The following is a 21,728-nucleotide window of genomic DNA, read 5'->3' as shown; positions in this document are numbered from 1 at the left end:
CTTGTGGCGTTTAGTGGCTAGTTGGTGTCCATGGATATGGATTGCTAGTTGTCTGCCTGTTTGTCCTATATAATGTTTTGTGTCGTCTTTGCATGGAGTCATGTAAATTACCTTTGTCTTGAACGTGATGGGTATAGGGTCTTTTGTCCTGATGAGTTGTCTGAGCTTGGCTGTTGCTTTATGCGCTGGCATGAACCCAAGTGGTCGGACAAGTCTGGCTGTCAGTTCCAAGACATTTTTTATTTAAGGTAGAGTGGTTAGTGTGTATTGTTGTGGCATGTCCTCGTTGCGTTCTTTGTCTGTTAGGCATCTGCGGATGAAGTTGTGGGAAAATCCGTTCTTGGGCTTCTCTCTCTTTGGTGTTGAGGTTGTTAGGCATCTGCCCAGACACTCAGACCTAGGCCCAATATACCGACCACTACAATGAACAGCCAGAACCGGCAATCAGAAGCAGCAGGAATGGAACCAAATAAATTCACGAAAACCCAGTACAGCAGTGCTTCACAGGACGCTCCAAAGCACTGAAGATGTCACCTAGATTGTGGACAAAATATCTGCAAATCAACTTCCCAGCTTGGCAAACATATCCACAATTACGCCAACCAGCACCCGAGCTACAAGTCTTTACACGTGCACCTTGAATGGGTAGAGATGTTGAGAATGTGTGAGCTTTGACAATTACAGCTGTCTACTCCTAAGTCAATGACGTTATTGTTTGAGGCAAGACAAGAGCTTTTCCTTAAAAGGACCCATGGAATCTCAGAACCAGTTCAAGAAGTAGCAGGAACACATCCTTACCCTCACTGTAGTACTTACTCAGTATTCCCCATATACTTATGGAGAAGAATTTGCAGATGCTGCATTAATTGCATTTGAGTATCTAAGATTTTATATACAGCCTGTAATATTTAGTGTATTAATTTCCTGCAAAATATTACAATTTTTTGTGTATGTATAGAAATATCATTGCTCATCAATTACAATATATCTGAAATTAAAATGTATAAAACTAGGTCTCCACTTTACAATCTGAAGGCAAGTAATACTCAGTGAATCAATTGAAACAGATCCTTCCTGTGTGCTATTTTATTGTTGTAGAAAAAGAGTTCTTTGCACTAACCTGTACATTTCAACAGCACGTTCATCCTCCCCATCAAACTCATCCTCTGCTTCTTTTAACTCTGCAAGGTTCATCCGTTCATAGGGTTTAACTGTGGAAAGCAAAAGCTTCTATGTAGTTTTTTGACATTGGACTCAAAATGACTAATGTATTGATGATGTCCAATGTTAGAACTTTGCTCAGTGTTTTGTAACTTTGTCAGAAGCATTACAAGAATCTATGTGCGTGAGCATGCGACAAAAGAATATAAGATCATGAGAAATAGGAACTGGAGAAGACCATATGGCCATTCAAGCTGTTCTCCATTCAACTTGATCATGGTTGACCATCAACCTCATCTCTCTTTGTCCTCTTCCCATTCTAAATCTCCATTCATAGCCTAAGAAACCAAGATTTGACTATCTCAGCTTTAAATATAATAAAGTATGGAGCATCTACAAGTCTGGGGTAGAGAACTCCAAAGATTATTACCCTTCAGGTGAGGGGTTTCTTCTCATTTCACCTCTTATTGACCTCTTATTCTGAATCTGTGGATCAATGTTCTAGAAATCCTATTTGGGAGAAACACTGTATCTTAGCAACTCCTTTGTCTGAACTGCAGAGAATATAAACCACATTTACTCAGCCTGTCATCACTGAATAACAATTTCATCCCACGAACCAATATTGTGAACTTTTGCTGTGCTGCTCCCATTGAAAGTATACCCTCAGTTAAAACTGTACACAGTAGTCCAGGCGTGACCCCAACAAAGCATACAATTATATCAAGACTGTCTTATTTTTATACTCTATATCCTGGCAATAAAGTCCAGATTAGAATGGTGCTGGAAAAGCACAGCAGGTCAGGCAGCATCCAAGGAGCAGGAAAATCAACAAATTGTCAGGAAAACAGACAATTGTGACTGAAACCAGTGATCCTATTTTTAACTATTGCTTTGTACATTCACTACATTGTAAAATAAAACAGCTACTGATCTATATCTATACATTAGAGAAATGCAAATCATAAACTTCTCAGAGAAATAAATCTGGTTCAGGTAAGAAAGCACTTCTATTTTTACACTCCTAGGATTTAACACTAAGCAAATAGATAAGGGGCTAGCTGAGCCAATTCCTACAAACATAAAATGTTCAGACTTTTTTTTGGGAACAGTTGACGGCACTGAATCCAAGACGGTATCACGATACAGTATGACTATAAATATGCAGCAGGTGTCAGCAGTCTACACAGTCATGATAACCATCACAGCCAACCTCTGTTCCCTATTGCTCAGCAGAGCCCTAAAACTGTAATTAAGTGGAATACAATCATATGTCATTGACACAAACACCAAATTTGACAATTCTGACTACTGCCCTGGCAGAGCTTGAAACTGAATTGTTTAGTTCTGTGGAATACTCATGGCATATTTATCCAATAGAGGAGCAGTTAGTTTAGATGTCTGGCATGTAATTGAGAATAACGCCAATGACAACCCCAATTCGGTTCCCACTCCAGCTTGAGATCTACATTTGTCCAGCCCCTGAGAGTGGAGAAAACAGCCCAGGCTGAAGTATCATCAGATTATGAGCAAAGATTAGCATTTATACAAAGTACACGTGATGTGAAAGATTTACTTAGTGTCCCATCATTCTTTTATGTAATAGGTATGTATAAGTAGCATGTTTAAAAGCAACGGTAGAACTGCATTAACACTGCATTTAAGACTGGAAGTGTTTGGTTAGAAATCTGAATTGGTTACTCAAAGCTGAGGGATTCTGAGATCTCAGTGATATGGGGATTCAAATAAAAAATGACAGAGCTCACAGGAAATGAAGTGAGGGAAGAAGTGGTTAAGCCAAAGCTACAGATTTAAATATAGAAGGAAAACTCATCTAGATTCTAAAGAATAAATTACATTTTGCTTTGCCAGGTTTTTGAAAAAAAAATTAAGTAGCGGAGAAAGAATTAAGTAGCATTACATGTCGATAGCTTGTTTTGTTTTAGTTTATTTTTATTTCTTTTGTGTAATAAATTTCTGTTTTCTTGAGAAAGCCAAATCTGCAACTTGGCACGTTATGTTTAAGTGAAATTCTTCTACATCAAATTAATGAAAACAAAATATGATCAATCAAGCCAGATTTGATTCTGGGATTTGACTTGTTTATTAGTGACATCAGCTGAGATCATATAGTCATGGATTTCAGTCCTTATCTCAATTATTTAAACATACTGTTTTCAAGTGCATCTTTAGACAAAATTAAACTTTCACCTTTAGCTTCTTCCTTTAAACGCAAGACTAATTCTTCAACCTCATCCCTCGGTTTTTCTTTTGGAGGAATAATGCCAAAACTTCGTAAGGCATCATTCCACTCTGTATCTTCATTGGGATCCTAGAGCAAAAGTAAACTAAATTATAGGTTTGTTTTGTTTTAAAATTGTTAATAGTAATACCTGTCAGACCAAGTTTACATTTTTCTATGAAGTGGACACTAAACAATCACTTGTAAGTAATCCTCTTTTACTAGGACCAACAGAGGAAGGCAAACCACTAGATTATGCCAACCTTGTCTGAGATTGCCATCTAGATCAGTATAGTCTTAGTTATCAGGAGGAATACCCGACAATGTAGGAGGAAGGTCAATGGCTTTTCACACTCTGCCAGCTTAAGCGCTCATGTCTCTATATGTCTATTTTTGCAACAACATCCACCCCTCTCCAAGGCTCATGCTCTACCACTGTCTCTATTACCTGCACCAGCCTTCCTCACTCCCTGTTACCCATCCTAACCCCTGACACCACTAACACTGCATGTACTGTGCACTGTGTACTCACTCACTTGGGACGCCTCCCTACCTGCACCAATAGAAAATGCTTTGCCATGCACTTGCATCTCCTTCAATGCCTGCCTTTCTCTCATTGTAAGGAGAAAAGAGCTCACAATAGGGCAGAGAGAGTTAAGATGGGTGGTGAGCTATCTAGCATTGAGCTCCTCACCCCTTTCGTGGGCATGTTGACTCTATCTGTCAAGTGGCTGACTGACTGGCAAGTGACTGGTATTGGGGGCTGTCTTTGATGTACTGTGCCAAGTCCTCAGCAAAGACTATCTCCCTTGAATGAGGACTGCTCATAATCATGACAAGCTTCCTAGTTTTGAGGCTGCACTAAAAAACACAGCAATGTAGTGAACCTACCTCTGAGCCAGGAGGTTTGGGTTTACGACCCACCTGCTTTAGATCTGTGTAAGAACACCTCCGAATAGGTTAATTAGATCATATCTACCGCAGTGATAAAAAAGTAAGGTTAGACAATGCAAGACTGGGATGCTGTAGGCATCCAGATTGGCTCAGAGTGAGTGAGTGAGTGCTATAAAAGCAAGGGGATGCATGGTGATGTGGCATGGTCCAGTCTCCAAGCTGGGCCCATGGCCTGTGTGCACAGTTTCCTTGCATTAGCATTATAATGATTATTGCCACAGCAACCCAAGGTACAGCGTTGAAGAACAAGAGCATTTTGTAAGTGGACCAGAGAGGAGGCTTCTTAGAGACTTGCAAAAGTCTGACGCCAAAGTCTGTGAACGTATGGTGCATGTGGCTGGTGTCCATGGAACATCCCTGAAATGCTGATGCCTGTGTCCAAATGAAGCTCCTTTGGACCAAACAGCACACTCACATCAGCCTTTCCTCCGAGATGCATTTCATGATCTGGCAATGAGTCAAGAACTAACAGCTCAATTTGGAAACCTACATAATATGTAATATTGTATGACAGCATTGTAATGCTAGTTTCAAATTTCTTTCATCTAAAAAACAGGATCACTGCTCCATAATTACCCTGTGCAATGAGAGTTCAGCAGCTTTTGTGCAAAATCACAAATTTACTGAATGCTATTGCCACTCAGGATTAAGAACTTTGTATTTGAACAACTTCTAGAAACTGATCCAGAATACAAAGAGACGTGTTAGAGGAATGGCATTCATTAGTTCACACCTAATTTGGCAAATATCCCTTTGCCTACCGCTTTGAGTTATGTAACAGATTATTCCTGTGTCTGAAGTGTGCACATAAGGATAATTAGAATCATAAATTCCCTACAGTGTGGAAGCAGGCCATTCAGCCCATCAAGTCCACACCAACCTTCCATAGGGTATCCCACCCAGACCCACATCTCTACCCTATCCCTGTAATCCCACATTTCCATGGCCAATCCACCTAATCTATACATCTTTGGACGGTGGGAGGAAATCAAGCACCTGCAGGAAACCCACACAGACCTGAGGAGAATGTGCAAGCTCCACATAGACAGCCACCAAAGGGTAGAATCAAACACAGGTCCCCTGCTGTGAGGCAGCAGTACTAACCAGTGAGCCACTGTGCCACTGCAAGAAACTGTTCCTCAGTTACATTTTCAATAATTTCTCAAGAGTATGCAGTGTAGGACAAAAAAAAAGATAAACAAAGAAAATACTTTAAAATGCACTATAGGATTGTAATAGACACAGAGTTCACATATGATCCAATTCAGTTTTTTTATTTTTAAAATACGCAATTCTTCTTCAATTTTATACAAAATAACAGAAATCTAATTTTACAGTGCATCATTACAGTTTGAAAACAATAACTAGGTAGCTTTTGTGTTGTAAAGAGCATGATAGAAAACAGGACGTGTAGCAACTTGTGGCACTATGGTGAGGATATAAAAGCTTTGTTGGCAGGATCTTACAGAAATCAAGGCTCTTATTTGTCAGATTCTTAAAATCCATGCATAGTTTTGTCAACTTTATTGGAATCTACATAGCAAAGACTATTGGTGTCATGATTTCTACATTAATTGTCAAAACAAATGCTTGCAAACACATGAAAATTGCTGTTTTCTGTTAATATTATTAATGAGCCTCTTGCAGCATTCCTGAGCATGGGCTCCATAACAGTCCTATCATGAGATCAGGAAGGAGAAACAAATAGTGTTAGGCAGCAGGAGGCCACTACTGGGCACCCCTACTTCCCTGACAAAACAAGGAAAAGTGCTTATCTTTTACAGCTTCTCCTGACTGTAGTCTCTCATGATGGAACTGGAAGAGAAACTATAATAGCGTTCACATGCAGGACTTGGATTGAAATAGTATTTGGGCATTTATCACATCATCAGAGCCTGATCTGTATATTGAAAGAAGAACCTCTCAGGTTTCCATTGGTTGCCAATTAGAGTCATAGAGTCATAGAGATGTATAGCACATAATCAGACCCTTCAGTCCAACCCGTCCATGCCAACCAGTTATCCCAACCCAATCTAGTCCCACCTGCCAACATCTGGCCCATATCCCTCCAAAACCTTCCTATTCATATACCCATCCAGATGCCTTTTAAATGTTGCAATTGTACTAGCCTCCACCACTTCCTCTAGCAGCTCATTCCATACATGTACCACCCTCTGCCTGAAAAAGTTGCCCTTTAGGTCCATTTTATATCTTTTCTCTCTCACCCTAAACCTATGCCAGCTAGTTCTAGACTCCCCCACTTGAGGGAAAAGACTTTGTCTATTTATCCTATCCATGCATCTCAAGGTTTTGTAAACTTCTATAAGGTCACCCCTCAGCCTCCGACGCTCCAGGGAAAACAGCCCCAGCCTGTTGAACCTCTCCCTATAGCTCAAATCCTCCAACCCTGACAACATCCTTGTAAATCCTTTCTGAACCTTTTCAAGTTTCACAACACCTTTCCGATAGGAAGGAGACCAGAATTGCATGCAATATTCCAACAGTGGCCTAACCAATGTCCTGTACAGCTGCAACATGACCTCCCAACTCCTGTACTCAGTACTCTGACCAATAAAGGAAAGCATACCAAATGCCTTCTTCAGTATCCTATCCACCTGCGATCTACTTTCAAGGAGCTATGAACCTGCACTGCAAGGTCTCTTTGTTCAGCAATTCTCCCTAGGACCTTACCATTAAGTGTATAAGTCCTGCTAAGATTTGCTTTCCCAAAATGAAGCACCTCACATTTATCTGAATTAAACTCCATCTGCCACTTCTCAACCCATTGGCCCATCTGATCAAGATCCTGTTGTAATCTGAGGTGACCTTCTTTGATGTCCACTACACCTCCAATTTTGATGTCATCTTCAAACTTACTAACTCTACCTCTTATGTTCACATCCAAATCATTTATATAAATGACGAAAAGTAGAGGACCCAGCACCAATCCTTGTGGCACTCCATTGGTCACAGGCCTCCTGTCTGAAAAACAACCCTCTACCACCACCAAATCAGAAAGACAGAAAGAAAATACGAGCATAGTTAAGTCCCACAGGCAAGTGTAACAGCCCACATTCCCAGTTTTGACAGTTGGGCAGGATTGAAATCACGCCTTTGATTTAATAATTGCAATCCGACTGAACCATATAAACAATTCTTCACCAATACCATCCAGTTGGTATTTTTTATTTCAGAACCACTCAAATGCGACAATCAGATTTTGGATGACATCAAATAATTCAATTAGAATGCATGTAGAAAAGGACATTTTCACCCTACTAAAGGTTTAAGCGATTAATGGATAGTGCTGTACTCCAGTGCACATAATGCGTTTTTAGACAATTCAATTCATTTTGTTACCTGCATTGTATTTTCCCTTTCTTCTTCCTGAAAGATTTATCCACAGCAAAAGATTATTAAAGAGTCAGTGTGAAAACTTATGCAATTGTGTAAAAATAGTTTTGACTAGAGACAGAAACACTCTTTAAACAAAATGCAATCCATTTCAAAAGTACTAAAATCACTGGAAAGCAATAGTACTTGAGCCACTGAAACCTTTTCATCAAATGATTACGTTGTCAAGTAACTGTCTGATAATTGTAAATAAATACGATACATCACAATGAAACATTCCAATCCTAGATCTCTGCAATCACAACAATCCTCGTTTGAATTTATACTTACTCGGCGATGTCACAATATATTATGGTGACAGTGTTACAATTATTGAGGCAAAATAATCCCTTTGATGAATTATTACCTGACAGAAATCACCTCAAAAACACCCAGAGCTGTCTTTGAGAATCATAGAATATTAGGATACAGAAGAAAGTCATCGTTCCTATTGTATCTGCGCTTCCTTCGAATAATTATTCAATTAGTCTCACTCCCTTGATTACCCATATCTGTGCACATTTTTCTTTTACAAGCATGTGTCTAAATCTCCTTTGGAAAGTTATCATTATCTTCATGATATGTCTGCTATATGTGTTATATACTGTAAGCAGTTACATTTAAGAAGTGATGGTTTATCTTAAAAAGGTACTTGTCTCCTTCCAAAGCAGGTGCAACTGCATTGGCACTGGTGTTCTAAACATCTGATGGCTGGTTAATTTCTCCAATGACTGAATAATTGCTTTAGGCATGCCAATGCAAAGAAATTCTGTAGTGCTCACAGACTTGTCTAGTTGAGCTGAATATTAACTGGGCAAGTATCCGGTAAGTTCTGCGGCATATGTACATTTGGATTCAAGGTCTATTTCTAACTGCTAAACCAAAAGCTTAGTATTAATTCTTGCAAAACACTCTGAAGATAAAAATAAAGCTTTCCTGGCCTGTCCTGGTTGTATCAAATCTCCTGAGTTGTGAACAGCACACAATACTCTAATAGTGGTCTGAACAACATTCTTTGTAGTTCCAGCATCACCTCCTTGCCCTTAAGCTCTATGCTTCAGCTAATAAAGGCAAGTGTAAGAAACAAAGCTCACGTATCAATAAATTTCAGTCCGAGTCAAATTCTGAAGCAGCGAATTTTATTGAAACGTTCTTGCAAGACGGGTGTCTAACAAGAAGGCACACCGGTCCAAAAATAACTTCACAATTTATACAGTTTAATTGAGTCTCTCTTGGTACTTCCCCATTTACTTCATTGGCCTAGCATATTACACGTCAAACCTATCACTATTCCCGATTGTATCCCGCCTCTGACTAGCTGCGCTCTGCCCATGTTTACTTCTCCCACTACTCTAAGCCTGACGCCCCTTACTCTTGTTTGTTTTATCCCTTATTTGCAACTAACTTGGCTCATTCTGGTGCCTACATGAGGCAATCTGCTGAGCTGGCATGGCTCAGTGTCCTTTCACTCCTACTATCCTCCTTATCTAATTATCCGTAACATATTCCATTGTTGCTCATCCCAATCTTAACTGACTCCCTTCATATAGTTTCATCTTTGCATGCAAGTTTAGCTAACTCAAGTTTTGCTGAAACAATAATACAATTGTGTAAGTTAGTTCATCACCTTGCAGAAACAATTATAGCTTCAGAAGCAACACTGCTTTACCTATATCCCACAGCAGGTATCCCATATGTTTTCTTAATTATTATTTCTACCTATCCCACTACCTTAAAGGCCCTGTTGACATGCATGCCAATGCCTCTCTGATCCTTGGTCCCTCGAACGTTCCGACCATTCATCATGTATTCCCTTACCTTGTTTGTCCTGTCCAAGCGCATACCACAAATGGGAAGAGCCCCAGCACTGATCCCTATGGGACCCCACTGGACTCCAGCTTCCAGTTAGAAAAACATCACCCTCTGCTTCCTGCTTCATTACAGCTTGCCAATTTGAAAAAGATTGATTTATGCCTATTCTTTACTTCCTAATAAAGCCAGCCAATTTTCTATCCATGCTAATATCCTAACCCCTATGGCACGAGTTTTTATTTTCTGCAAGAACCTTTCTGGAAAGCAGAAGTATAATGCATCCACCAGTTCTTCTATCTCAAAGAAGTGTTACACCCTCAAAGAGTCTTTACATGACTCTGCCGTATTACCTTGAACTTATCCAAGTGTCCTGCTATAATTTCTTTAATAATACTTTCTGACATTTCCCCATGATAGATATTTTTGAACTAGCTTGTACATTCAAGCTTTCTGTCTCCCTTTTCTTTTGAATAAAGGAGTTTAATTCACTCTCTTCCAATCTAATGGGATTTTTTCCAGAATCAAGGGAGTTTTTGACAATGAAAACTAATGCATCAACTAGCTTGTTGGCCACTATTTTAAGGACCTTGGTTGTTAATTCTCTGTGTTCCTCCCTCCCTTCCATTTCCTGAATTATCACTGGTTTTGGATGTTGTTTGTATCCTCTATAATGAAGACTGATGGTTCAATTCATTTGCTACTTCTTTATTTTCTGTTATTAATGATCTAGTTTCACTTGTTATTGGTCCACCACTCACTTTGTTAACTCTTCGTTTTTAAGTATTTACAGAAACTCGCATTCTGTTTCTTCAGTTCTGGCTAGCTTTCATACAACTCTAATTTTTTGCTTTATTTACATTTTGGCCATTCTTTGCTGTTTTTAATATTCTGTTGTCTGGTTCCTCTTGAAACAAGTTACAGACAACTCCAATCAGTATGTTATGAATGAATTTGCCCAGGTGTCCCACAATACCAAAGTGGCCAAATCAATATGAACACAAGGTGGTACTAAAGTAAAACAGTCCATTTTATTAGGAATAAAATTACAATAATCTTTAATATCAAACATACTATCCCTATTCTAATTTGGCCCCATAAGGTTACAATACTTCTGGAGTCATTGTAAAGTTACGCAGTCGTTCTCTCTGTGGCTCTCCTTCTGGGTCTGCAAAGCTGCTTTCTTCCTGTCTCTCTCTCTCTCTGGATGGTCAGCTGGTCTCTGCCTCTTGCCATGCTGTTCTCCTGAGAAGGCCTCAGACGATTCAAGAGAGTCCCAAGACAGAGGTTGACAGGTAAACTCTGTTTTTATACCTTTTTGATGGTTTTCTGGAACTTTCCATAGTTCTGACCAATCAGGGAAATACACTTAATAGTTTGAAACAAGAGTCAATCACTTAGATGGCAACATACTGTTAGCTTCTTTGTGTAGCAGGACCTAGTGTATTTCTGTCTGGGCATTCCTTTGTTTAGTGGATAAGTTGTTGGGGGATATGTCTGTCCAGAATAACTGTCGCTCTTTACATTATACTAATGTCATTAGCACTTGACTGCTTTGTTTTTAGTGTGTCTACTGTATGGGTTTTGTGATTTGGCCTATTTGGCTAACTTGGCCTATATAACCAGCATCCATTGCAGTTTGGCCAAGTTAGCAATCTATCTGTGATTCAGCAGCCAGGAGGTTGCTACAATTCCATTCAACTTTTGGCTTGCACCTGTCTTTGCACATTGATGGGCTTTTTCATTTACTTTGACAGGATCTTTAACATTTCTGGTTAAGCATGGATACGCTGTCTGTCCCTTGAAATTTTTCTTACTTGCTCGAATGTATTTATTCTGTATATTCTGAGTTATCCCATTAAATATCTGCCACTCCATTGCTATTGACCTGTCCTTTAATCTCTTTTGCAAATTCACTCTGCTGTCATGCCCTCACAATTTCTCTTATTCAATTTTTTTAAAAAAAGTGGTCTCGAGCCTTCTCTCTCTCTCCCTCACACGGAATGTAAAGTTCAACTATATAATGGTTGCTGCTACATAAGGGGTGTCTCCACTGTGTGATCATTAGTTAATTCTATCCCATTAAACATTTCTCAGCAGGGAGTGGCCAATGGTCGCTTCCCTGGCTTCATGTCGAGTTCTGTAGTGTGTCTGGTCTGGTCCCGGGGAATTGTCCGCCTTTACGCATTTTAAGAGATCCAGCACCTACTCTTCTCTAACATGGACATTTTTCATGATTTGAATGTGAACATAAGTGGTATGATTAGTAAGTTTGTAGATTATACAAAAATTGGAAGTGTACTGGACAGTGAAGAAAGTTACATCAGTGTACAACAGGATCTTGATCAGATGGGCCAAGGAGTGACAGGTGGGGTTTAATTTAGATAAATATGAGGTACTGCATTTTGGAAAGGCAAATCAGGGCAGTACTTATACAATTAATGGTGAGGTCCTGGGGAGTGTTGCTGAACAAAGAGGCCTTGGAGTGCAGGTTCATAGTTCCTTGAAAGTGAAGTCGCAGGTAGATAGGATAGTGAAGAAGGCATTTGGGATAATTGCCTTTATTGGTCAATGCATTGAATATAGGAGTTGGGAGGTCATGTTGCACCTGTACAGGATATTGTAAGGCCATTTTTGGAATACTGCATGCAATTCTGGTCTTCATGCTTTGTAAGGATGTTGTGAAACTTGAAACAGCTCAGAGATACAAGGATGTTGCCAGGGTTGGCAGCTTTGAGCTAAAGGGAGAGGCTGAGTAGGTTGGGGCTATTTTCCCTGGAGCGTGAAGGTTGAGGGGTGACTTTATAGAGGTTTATAAAATCATGAGGAGCATGGATAGGGTAAATAGATTAGGGCTTTTCCCTGGATTGGGCAAGTTCAAAACTAGAGTATTTACCAGCATTTGTACCACATCCCTCTAAATCCTTTCTATTCATATACTCATCCAAATGCCTTTTCATCCAGAATTATACAAGCCTCCACCATTTTGTCTAGCAGCTCATTCCATACATGCACCACCCTCTACATGAAAAAAATTGTCCCTTAAGTCCATTTTAAATCTCTCCCTCTGACCTTAAAATCATCTTAAATTCAGACATTTAAATGACGTCTGGATGAGTATATGAATAGGAAGGGTTTAGGGGGATGTGGGCCAAATGCTGGTAAATGGGACTAGACTAATTTAGGATATCTGATCGGCATGGACAAGTTGGACTGAAGGGTATGTTTCCTTATTGTTCATCTCTATGACTCTATATCAGGTCTACTAATGTCTGCTGTATGATTGGCCTCAAAACACCACTCAGACTGTGATGAATTTGCTACCACAGAAAGCAGTGGGGCCAAAATATTGAAGGAGTTAGATTAAGCACTTGGGGGCTAAAGGAATCGAAGGATATGGGGGCAAAGTGGGAACTGATTGTTGACCTGGATAATCAACTATGATCACATTGAATGGTAGAATAGGCTCAAAGGGCTGAATGTCCTACTCCTATTCCTTTCTTTTATGTTTCACTGTTGTTTTAAGAAAAAAAAGTATTCCCAGAAGTATTCTATGAGCTCTTTATTGAGGTTACCCTGGCCTATTTGATTTATCCAGTTGATATATACAATCAACTCTCCCAGAGTTATCACTGGGCCTTTTTGTTACGTTTTCATTGTTTCTTCCTTTATTCTCTGCCCGAACATGTGGTTACTGCTTGTGGCTTCTGCACCATTCCTACAAGTGACTGTTGCTTTTATTATGTTTCATTTTTATCTAAACTATTTCCACAGTTTCTTAAACTTCAAGTTGTTCCTCTCTATTGTACCAATACAACCTTTAGCTAACAGAGCCACCCTTCCACTTTTTCCTAGTCTCCTGCTATTCATGATGTCTTGTACTCTTCAAGATTCGGTTCCTAATACATGCTATCCTGCAGCCATGTCTCTGTACTGGGTGCTAGATCATACTTATTTATTTTTATTTTCACTCTCACTTCATTTTTTTTTCCAAACATTTTGTGCATTTAGATTTAATTTTATCCTTTTACTCTTTGTAATTTCTAGTCTTATCTGTTGGTTGAGTTTTAGATTTGTATTCTATCTCTTCCTGTTACAATTAGGTTATCTTCCAGTGTTAGTATCTTTCTCTTTGGCCTTGATTCTTTGGATTACCAGTTTCCCCAATTTGATTCTTTGCCTTCACTTTTTGATTTAAAAGCTTCTCTACTTCTCTAGTCATGTGGTTGTTAAGAATATAGGCTCCAAGACAGTTCAGATGGAGACTGCCCCACTGGTATAGATGCCACTTTCCCCAGTGCAGGTGTCAGTGCCCCTGAACTGGAACAGTTCTTTCCCATGCCAGTCTTTGAGCCATGCATTAACCTCTCATATCTGACTTGTATTGTTTAAGTTTTCTCTTGGCTCTAGAAATCAGACTGAAATGCCTTTGCATCCTCGTCATAGTTGACCCGCCCACTCAGCGTTGTGTTATCTGCAAGCTTAGTGATATTACATTTAGATCTGAAGAAGGGACACTGGACCGAAAACATTAATTCTGATTTCTCTCCACAGATGCTGCCAGATCTGCTGAGCTTTTCCAGCAATTTCTGTTTTTGCTTCTGATTTCCAGCATCCACAGTTCTTTTGGTTTTTATTTATGTAGTTCCCTCATCTAAACCATGAGTATCTATTGTGAGTAGCTGAGGTTCTCTATCCATGTCAGAACACAACCTACATCTCTTGTGTGAAATGTCATCAAAAGCCTTCTGAAAGCTGATGTAAACATTCCAGGATTTAGATGTTTCAGGCAAAGTAGAGAGGATATAAAAGAGATGGCAGAGTTGCATTAGTTGGTAAGGCAGAATACCACAGCTATACTGAGGGAGCACACCTTGAATGGCTCATCGAGCAAGGCTTCATGGATAAAACTCAGGAATTGGAAGGGTTCAATCTCTTTGATGGAGTTGTACTGCAGCCCTCACAACAGCCAGTGTTGTGATAGAGGAACAGGTATGTGTACTGGGTTATGGAAAAATGTAAAAGCAACAGGGTTGTTGTGATGGGTGACTTTAATTTCCATATATTTATTGGGACTCTACTGGTGTCAAGAGCTTGGATGGAGTAGGAGTGGGGGCTAGTTTGTTAGATGTGTCCAGGAGGATTTGTTGATGCAATATATAAATAATCCAACTACGGAAGGAGCCATATCAAACCTGTACTGGCCAGATGATCCATGTTTCAGTGGGGGAGCATTTCAGGAACATAATTCTGTAAATTTTAAGCTACTAATGGATATGGATGTGTAATCCTTAGATGAAAGTACTAAACTAGGGAAGGCTAACTACTACAATACTAGTTCAGAACTAGGAAATATAAATTGGAGGCAGCTGTTTGTCAGTAAATCCAAATTTTCACTTGGGAATCTGTTAAAGGCAAGTTGATTAGAGTTCAGAACCAGCATGTTCCTTTGAAAGTGAAGGATAAAGGGGGCAGGATTCAGAACATTGAATGGCAAAAGAAATTGAGAGCTTAGTCAAAAAGAATGCATAAGGTTTAGGAAACTGAAGAGAGACACAGCCCTTGAAGAATATAAAGATACCAGGAAAGAACTCAGACAAGGATTTAGGAGAGTTAAAGGGATCATGAAATGTCTGTGGCAAACAGAATTAAAGAAAATTCCAAGGCATTTTATACACAAGGAGCAAGAGGGTAATTAGGGAAAGAATAGATCCACTTAAGAACAAAGGAGGGAATCTGTGTGGAGCCTGAGGAAGTGGGTGTTCACAAAGGAGAAGGACATGGTGGATGATGAGTCTTGACGGGAGTATGTTGATATTCTCAGCATGTCAATATCAAGGAGGTGATGTTGGGTGTTTTGAAAATCATTAAGGTATACAATTCCCTAGGACCTGATGGGATCTATTCCAAAATGCTGAGGAAGGTAGGTGAGGAAATTGCTGGTACCTTGTCCGAAATCTTTGTATCCTCTTTATTCACAGAAGAGATTCCAGCAGACTGGAGGATAGCCAATGCTATTCCTTTAAGAAGAACAACAAGAATAATCTGGGAAATTACAGGCCTTACGTCAGTGATAAGGAAATTATGGGAGAAGATTTTTAGTGACTTACATATGGAAAAATATGAACATATTAGCGTTAGGCAGCGGGCTTTGTACGGTAAAAGTCATGTCTCAAACTTGATTGAGTTTTTTGAGGAAGTGGCAAAGATTATTGATGAGGGCAGGGCAGTAGATGTCTAAGTGGACTTTTCAAAGGCCTTTCATAGGGTCTCTTATGGCAGGCTGATACAAAAGATGATGTCATATGGGATCCACAGTGAACTGGAAAATTGGATGCAGAACTGACAGAGTAGTGGAAGGGCGTTTTTCTGACTGGAGATCTGTGACCAGTGGTGTTCTGCAGGGATCAATGCTGAGACTCCTATTGTTTTTAAGTATATATATATATAAAAGATTTGGAGGAAAATGTAGGTGGCCTAATTCATAAGTTGTGGATGATACAAAGATTGGAGGAGCTTCAGATAGTGAGGGCAATTGCCAAAGGATGCAGCAGGATATAGATAGACTGCAGACTTAGCAGAGTAATGGCAGATAGAATTAGAACCAAACAATGAGAGGCAATGAATTTTGGAAGATCTAATGAAGGAGGGAAGTATACAGTAAAATGGCAGACTCCTTAGGGGGTTCTACATGTCAGGTCCATAGTGCCATGAAAGTGGCAAAACAATTGGATAAAGTGGTCAAGATGGTGCATGGCAAGCTTGCCATCATCATTTGTGGTACAGAGTGTAAAAATTGGGAAATCATATTGCAGCTGTATAAAAATTTGGTTCGGCCACATTTGGAATATTTGTATAGCTCTGGTTGCCACACTACACTGTGGAGACTTTGGAGAGGACACAAAAACAGTTTACCAGGACATTGCCCGGTTTGGACAATATTAGCTATGAGGAGAAATTGGACAAACTTGATAGAAATTTACAAAATTATGCGAGGCATGGATAGAATGGATAGTCCAAATTGTTGTTCCTCAGGGTGGACATGTCAACATGTGGGAACATAGGTTTAAGGTAAAAAGGGGAAAGTTTGAAAGAGATGTAAGAGGCAAGGCTTTTACACAGAGAGTGGTAAGTGCCTGGGGTGTCTGCCAGAGGAGATGGTGGAGGTGAATACAATAGCAACATTTAAGAAGCAACATTTATGAATAGATAGGAAATAGAGGGATACTAGAGGCAAAAGATTTTTTTTATTTTTAGAAAGGTATCAGGTGTTGGTGCAGTTTTGCTGGGCTGAAAGACCTGTATGTGATCTGGATTGTTCTTTGTTCTTCTTTGTATCACCTTTTTCGACAGGTATCAGAACACAAACACATCAACCACGATCTTATCAAATGCCAGAGCAGGGTCGATGGGCCACATCCTCTACTGCTACTGCTATTTTGAAACTTCTTACATATATTAAACCTGCTGTTGACCTACTTTTTGCTTTGCTACTTGTCTTCTTTTGCCTTTCACTATCATCTCTCTTGGCACTTAATCTCTTCTACATTCCACCATATCAAAGAATTTCCTCAAGGAAAGGGCACCACTTGGTTGGAATACATGAAGTCAGAATCCCCATCCAAGGGACAGTTCAGGCATTTAGCTCAAATGTGCCACATAGCATAAAATTGTGCAGATATATTTTTCTTGCTCAGCATTTGCACTGGTTGCATTGGTGACAATGCAATAGCCTGGTGTGATACTCCTGGAATAGACTGTGAGGTGGTGGTGTTGGTGGGATTGGAGCCCATTGTCGAGACGACCCCACCAATGTCAAGTAGAGCACAAGAAGTAACAATAAATTATTCAATTCAATCTGAATAATTGATCATTCTCCCTCCTCAATACATTTGTATTAAAATGTTACTAAAGCCAATGATGATGAAGTTGGAAACCTGACAGGACAGCAGTGTCAATCACTTGAGCTGCAAAAATATACTGATCTATTTAATTTCCTTGTTTCTGATTCCTGAAACTGGCTTAATACTGTTAGCTGGTATTTGAGCATTTCAGGATTTGCAAAATACTTGATGAGCATAACGTTAGGATCATTTAAAGATTAAGCTCTAGATTTCTCATCTTTTGCAACAAAAACTAACAATCCCACTGAAGAAGTCAACATAATCATATAATGAAGAAACCACCAACTATTTGTCTTTGCTGTATTTTAAAGTAACTACCAACTGGTGAGTTTAACATAATTAGAAATCAGATGTCTAGGCAGTGGAGGATAGAACCATAGCATCATCGTTACACACTTACAAGCGTTTATTCACAAAGAAACACATTACATATTGTGCACGTCCAACATAGTTTTAGCCTGTAATATACATATGCACAGGTGATGTCCACCATATTTAATGCAATGAAATACCCAATTGATATATAGTTAATAAGCAGTGCAATTTGATGAAAGAAACCAACTTGCAATCTGTTTGGAAATATCAGTAATTGGCAGCAATCCAGAAGTTGTCATAACATTGCCTCTCCATCACAAAGTATATGGGGTTGAGTTTTAATAGATGGGAGTGGAGGAAAGTGCATAGGAGGAGAGTTTATATTTGTCCACTGTAACTAGCCTTCTTACAGCTGTTTGAGGAATGGTGTAACTAGGGATTAAAATTTATCATGGAGAAAAGAACCAAAGTTTTTTGTAGATGACCCAAAATCTCATTGCAAGACTGGCACCTGTTGCAATTGGAAGACAGCCACAGATGGGGTGAATGAGAGAACTATCCTCATAATTTCTTCATTGCAAAGAATAGTATGTTCATGGTGGCATAGAATGAAACACTGCAGGCATTTCACAGCACTTTTAAAGAATAAATCATCAAATCGGGGAACTTCTTAAGATAAAGGCAAACAAAATCATTATTAAGAATTTTAATTTAACTTGTACATGTAGTGATGGCATTGTAAACAGAGAATGGAATGTAGTAACATGCAGCATATTACATCAATGTTTGGCCTTAAAGTGTATTTACACACTAATTATAGTGAAGCCATAATTTACTAAAATACACTGTAACATTTCACTGATTTACTTTCAATTCTACTGGTGCAATTCATAAGGAAAACAACAATGTTTTTAACAAAGCATATTAAGTTAGCATGCGCAGTACTTGAAAGACAAAACTAAGCAATTAAACAGGCCAGTGTAGAAGGGCGTATACATGGCTGCTTGTACATTGCTGTCTGCACACCAATATCATCATGTATGTCAATCATTGCTACAGGTATTCGTCTTCCTGCAAAATGAAATTATTGTAATAGTTACACAGTAAATAATCTCTTGCACTGGAGATTCGTTTTCAAATTACTTAAACCATTTAAATTAATTACAACTCCACAGAATTGAAAATGGTATTCACTGGTATAACACTGTTGGGAGTCATAGAGTCCTACAGCATGAAGATAGGCCCTTTGGCCCAAACTGGTCCATGCCAACCAAAATGTCCATCCATGCACTTGGTCCATATCCTTTTCTATCCATGTATTTGTCCAAATGCCTTCTCAATGCTGTTAATGTACCCGTCTATACCACTTCCATATATGTACCACCCTCTGTATAAAAAGTTTCCCCTCAGGTTCCTTTTTACTCTTTCCCCTCTAAACTTAAACCGATGCCCTCTAGTCCTCAGTTCCCGAACCCTTGGGAAAAAAACTGAGTGCATTCACCCTATCCATGTTTCTCATGATCTTATACACCACGACACGGGCTCCCCCACCATCTCCTACGTTTGAAAGAAAAACGTCCTAGCTTGTCCAACCTCTACATATAACTCAGACCATAGGGTTCAGGCAACATTCCTGTAAATTTCTTCTACACTCTTTCCAGTTTAATAACATCCTTCCTATAACAAGGTGACAAAAACTGAACACAATATTTCGAGTGCAGCCTCACCAACTTCCTGTATAACTGCAACATAACTTCCCAACTTCTACATTCAATGACCTGATTAATAAAGGCCAGTGTGCCAAAAACCTTCTTCACTGCCCTGTCTACTTGTGACTCCACTTCCAGAGAACTGTGAACCTTAATTCCAAGAACCCTCTGTTCCACTACACTCCTTATTGTCCTTCACTGTGGGACAGCAGGATTTAAACTCCCATAAAGCTTGGCTTCAAATTCAGGGACGTCATGTAGAAGAATTAGAATGTCATCAACAAAGGTCTGTTGCCCCTTTTCTAAAAAAATAAATCATACTGGATCATTTGTGAAAAATCAGAGCACAGAAGAGATGAAACAGGAGCTCCATCTCACAACAACATAAGAAATATGAATTGGAGTAGCTTATTCAGCCATTTGAGTCTACTGCACCATTCAAATGAGATCACGGCTGAACATCTTCCTGAGGGGCAACTTTTTCATGCAAGAGGATAGTGCGTATATGGAATGAGCTGCCATAGAAAGTAGTAGAGGCAGATGTAAAAGACATTTTGACAGGTACATGAATAGGAAATGTTTAGAGAGAAATGTTTCAAGGGATATGGGTCAAATGCAAGCAAATTAAACTAGGTCAGTTTAGGAAACCTGGTCGAGATGGATGAGTTGGGCCAAAGAGCCTATTTCCATGTTGTATGAGTCTAAGTAGGTTAGATGATGATACACCTAGTCACATCATCAGTGAAAATGTGCATCCATAGCACTGGGTTGCTTGGACATTTTGAATCCTAGGAAGGATTTTGAAGGAACAGATGACATTTTCAGTGGAAGAATACTCCTGTGTGAATACTTGTGTGAGTTTCTATATTGGTGAGACCTGAAATGATCATGCAGTGCAAACAGATCATGACATTGATTTACTGCAATACTGTTGACCCTGGATCTGCCATTTTGCAGTTCAATGCATTGGTTCAGTACATCCTATAATGACACATGGCTGAACACACACTCAGCAGAAAAGGTCTCCCACTAACTCTACTGAAAGGGATCATCAACTATTTATGGGTCAGTGGCTGATGGATTTGTACTGGTTGTTCCTGTGATTGTTATAACCCAATTCGGAGGGGTGATCTGATTCCTGTCATGTCTCACTCCTCCACTGGTCAGAAAAGCTTTGAATTTAAAAGTGAAAGTGAGATTGTCAAATTTAGCTCAATGTCGAAATAAAGCAGCCAGACACACACACACACACTTGTATCCCATAACCAATGACCCTTTATTCACATAGCCTTTGACAATAATTTTGCAGGCATGGTGTGTCAAAGCTGAGCTGGCACATGAACTGTCACTGAATGAAGGAAAACAGTGGTCTCTATTCACAATTAAAAATCTGTTTAAACAAGAAGCTCAACTTTGAAGTCAATTCAGTAGCTGAGTTTTTCTGCACAATTCAGTCCGCATTTCAAGGATTTGAAGGCACGCTGAATATTAATGATGACATTCTCATCTAAAGTCACACTGAAAGTGAAGTTCCAACTCACTTGCATACATGTTTACAATGTCTTGGGAAATTTCACCATACACTGTACGAAAATAAGTGCTTTTTGAATGAAAACAGAAACAGCACTGTTGATCATAGTGTTCAGTGGATTATCATCTGATCAAATTGAAATTTTTGCAAATCCTGTTAGGGATCATTTCAATCCTGACCTTTTTATGTTGTCTGTTTCCACCTGCGGTCCAATGAAAGAGCTCACAAAGTTGGAGTTGAGTAAATTGTTCAAATAGGCTGTATATTGGATCAACCAGTGGTTATGAGCAAGTTGCACAAATGTCTCCAATGGTCCAAAGGAAAATACCCAGGCTATGAGCCCTGTGGGGTTAGGTGCAGTGTTTGTGCAGAGAGAGACAAAGCTGGAAACACATCAATTGCCACAATATCAACTAAGCACTAAAGTTGTAGAGGAATATTTGCAACTAGAGAGAGGTGTTGTCAATCGCTTCAGTATTTCACATTTTTATCTCTATTTATATGGAAGTGAGTATAAAGTTATAATTGATTACAGACAACAGTCTTGTTTAACAACTCTTATAGAAAATCATCCACTCTAATAGAGCATTGGATTTTTCAACTGTAAGAGCATGAGTTTCATTTTGAGTGTCAGCCAGGTACACTCAAGCCAGCATAATGCATTTCACAATATCCATTGTCAGTTCCAGTAGTCATGGAAAAGATTACTG

At 39.3% G+C, this 21,728-nt stretch overlaps 2 protein-coding genes across 3 annotated transcripts in view; both read right to left on the bottom strand.

The window, feature by feature from the left end:
* Nucleotides 1-21,728, bottom strand: part of LOC132815324 (phosducin-like protein 2) — a 40,058-nt gene that overhangs the window by 15,701 nt on the left and 2,629 nt on the right. The window contains exons 2-3 of the mRNA XM_060824218.1: nucleotides 3,373-3,493; nucleotides 1,121-1,211 (exon numbers count right to left, since the gene is read on the bottom strand). Coding sequence (XP_060680201.1) covers nucleotides 1,121-1,211; nucleotides 3,373-3,493 — 212 coding nt within the window. The remainder of the gene's footprint in view (nucleotides 1-1,120; nucleotides 1,212-3,372; nucleotides 3,494-21,728) is intronic.
* The window catches only part of nmu (neuromedin U), a 35,257-nt gene continuing 32,302 nt past the window's right edge, over nucleotides 18,774-21,728 (bottom strand). For both annotated transcript variants that reach the window (XM_060830725.1, XM_060830734.1), the window contains one exon: nucleotides 18,774-18,849. The gene's annotated coding sequence lies outside the window, so the exon portion shown is untranslated. The remainder of the gene's footprint in view (nucleotides 18,850-21,728) is intronic.

This window comes from Hemiscyllium ocellatum, chromosome 1 (assembly GCF_020745735.1).
Source record: "Hemiscyllium ocellatum isolate sHemOce1 chromosome 1, sHemOce1.pat.X.cur, whole genome shotgun sequence".
Classification (NCBI taxonomy): domain Eukaryota; kingdom Metazoa; phylum Chordata; class Chondrichthyes; order Orectolobiformes; family Hemiscylliidae; genus Hemiscyllium; species Hemiscyllium ocellatum.
This window is presented reverse-complemented; position numbering and strand designations above follow the sequence as displayed.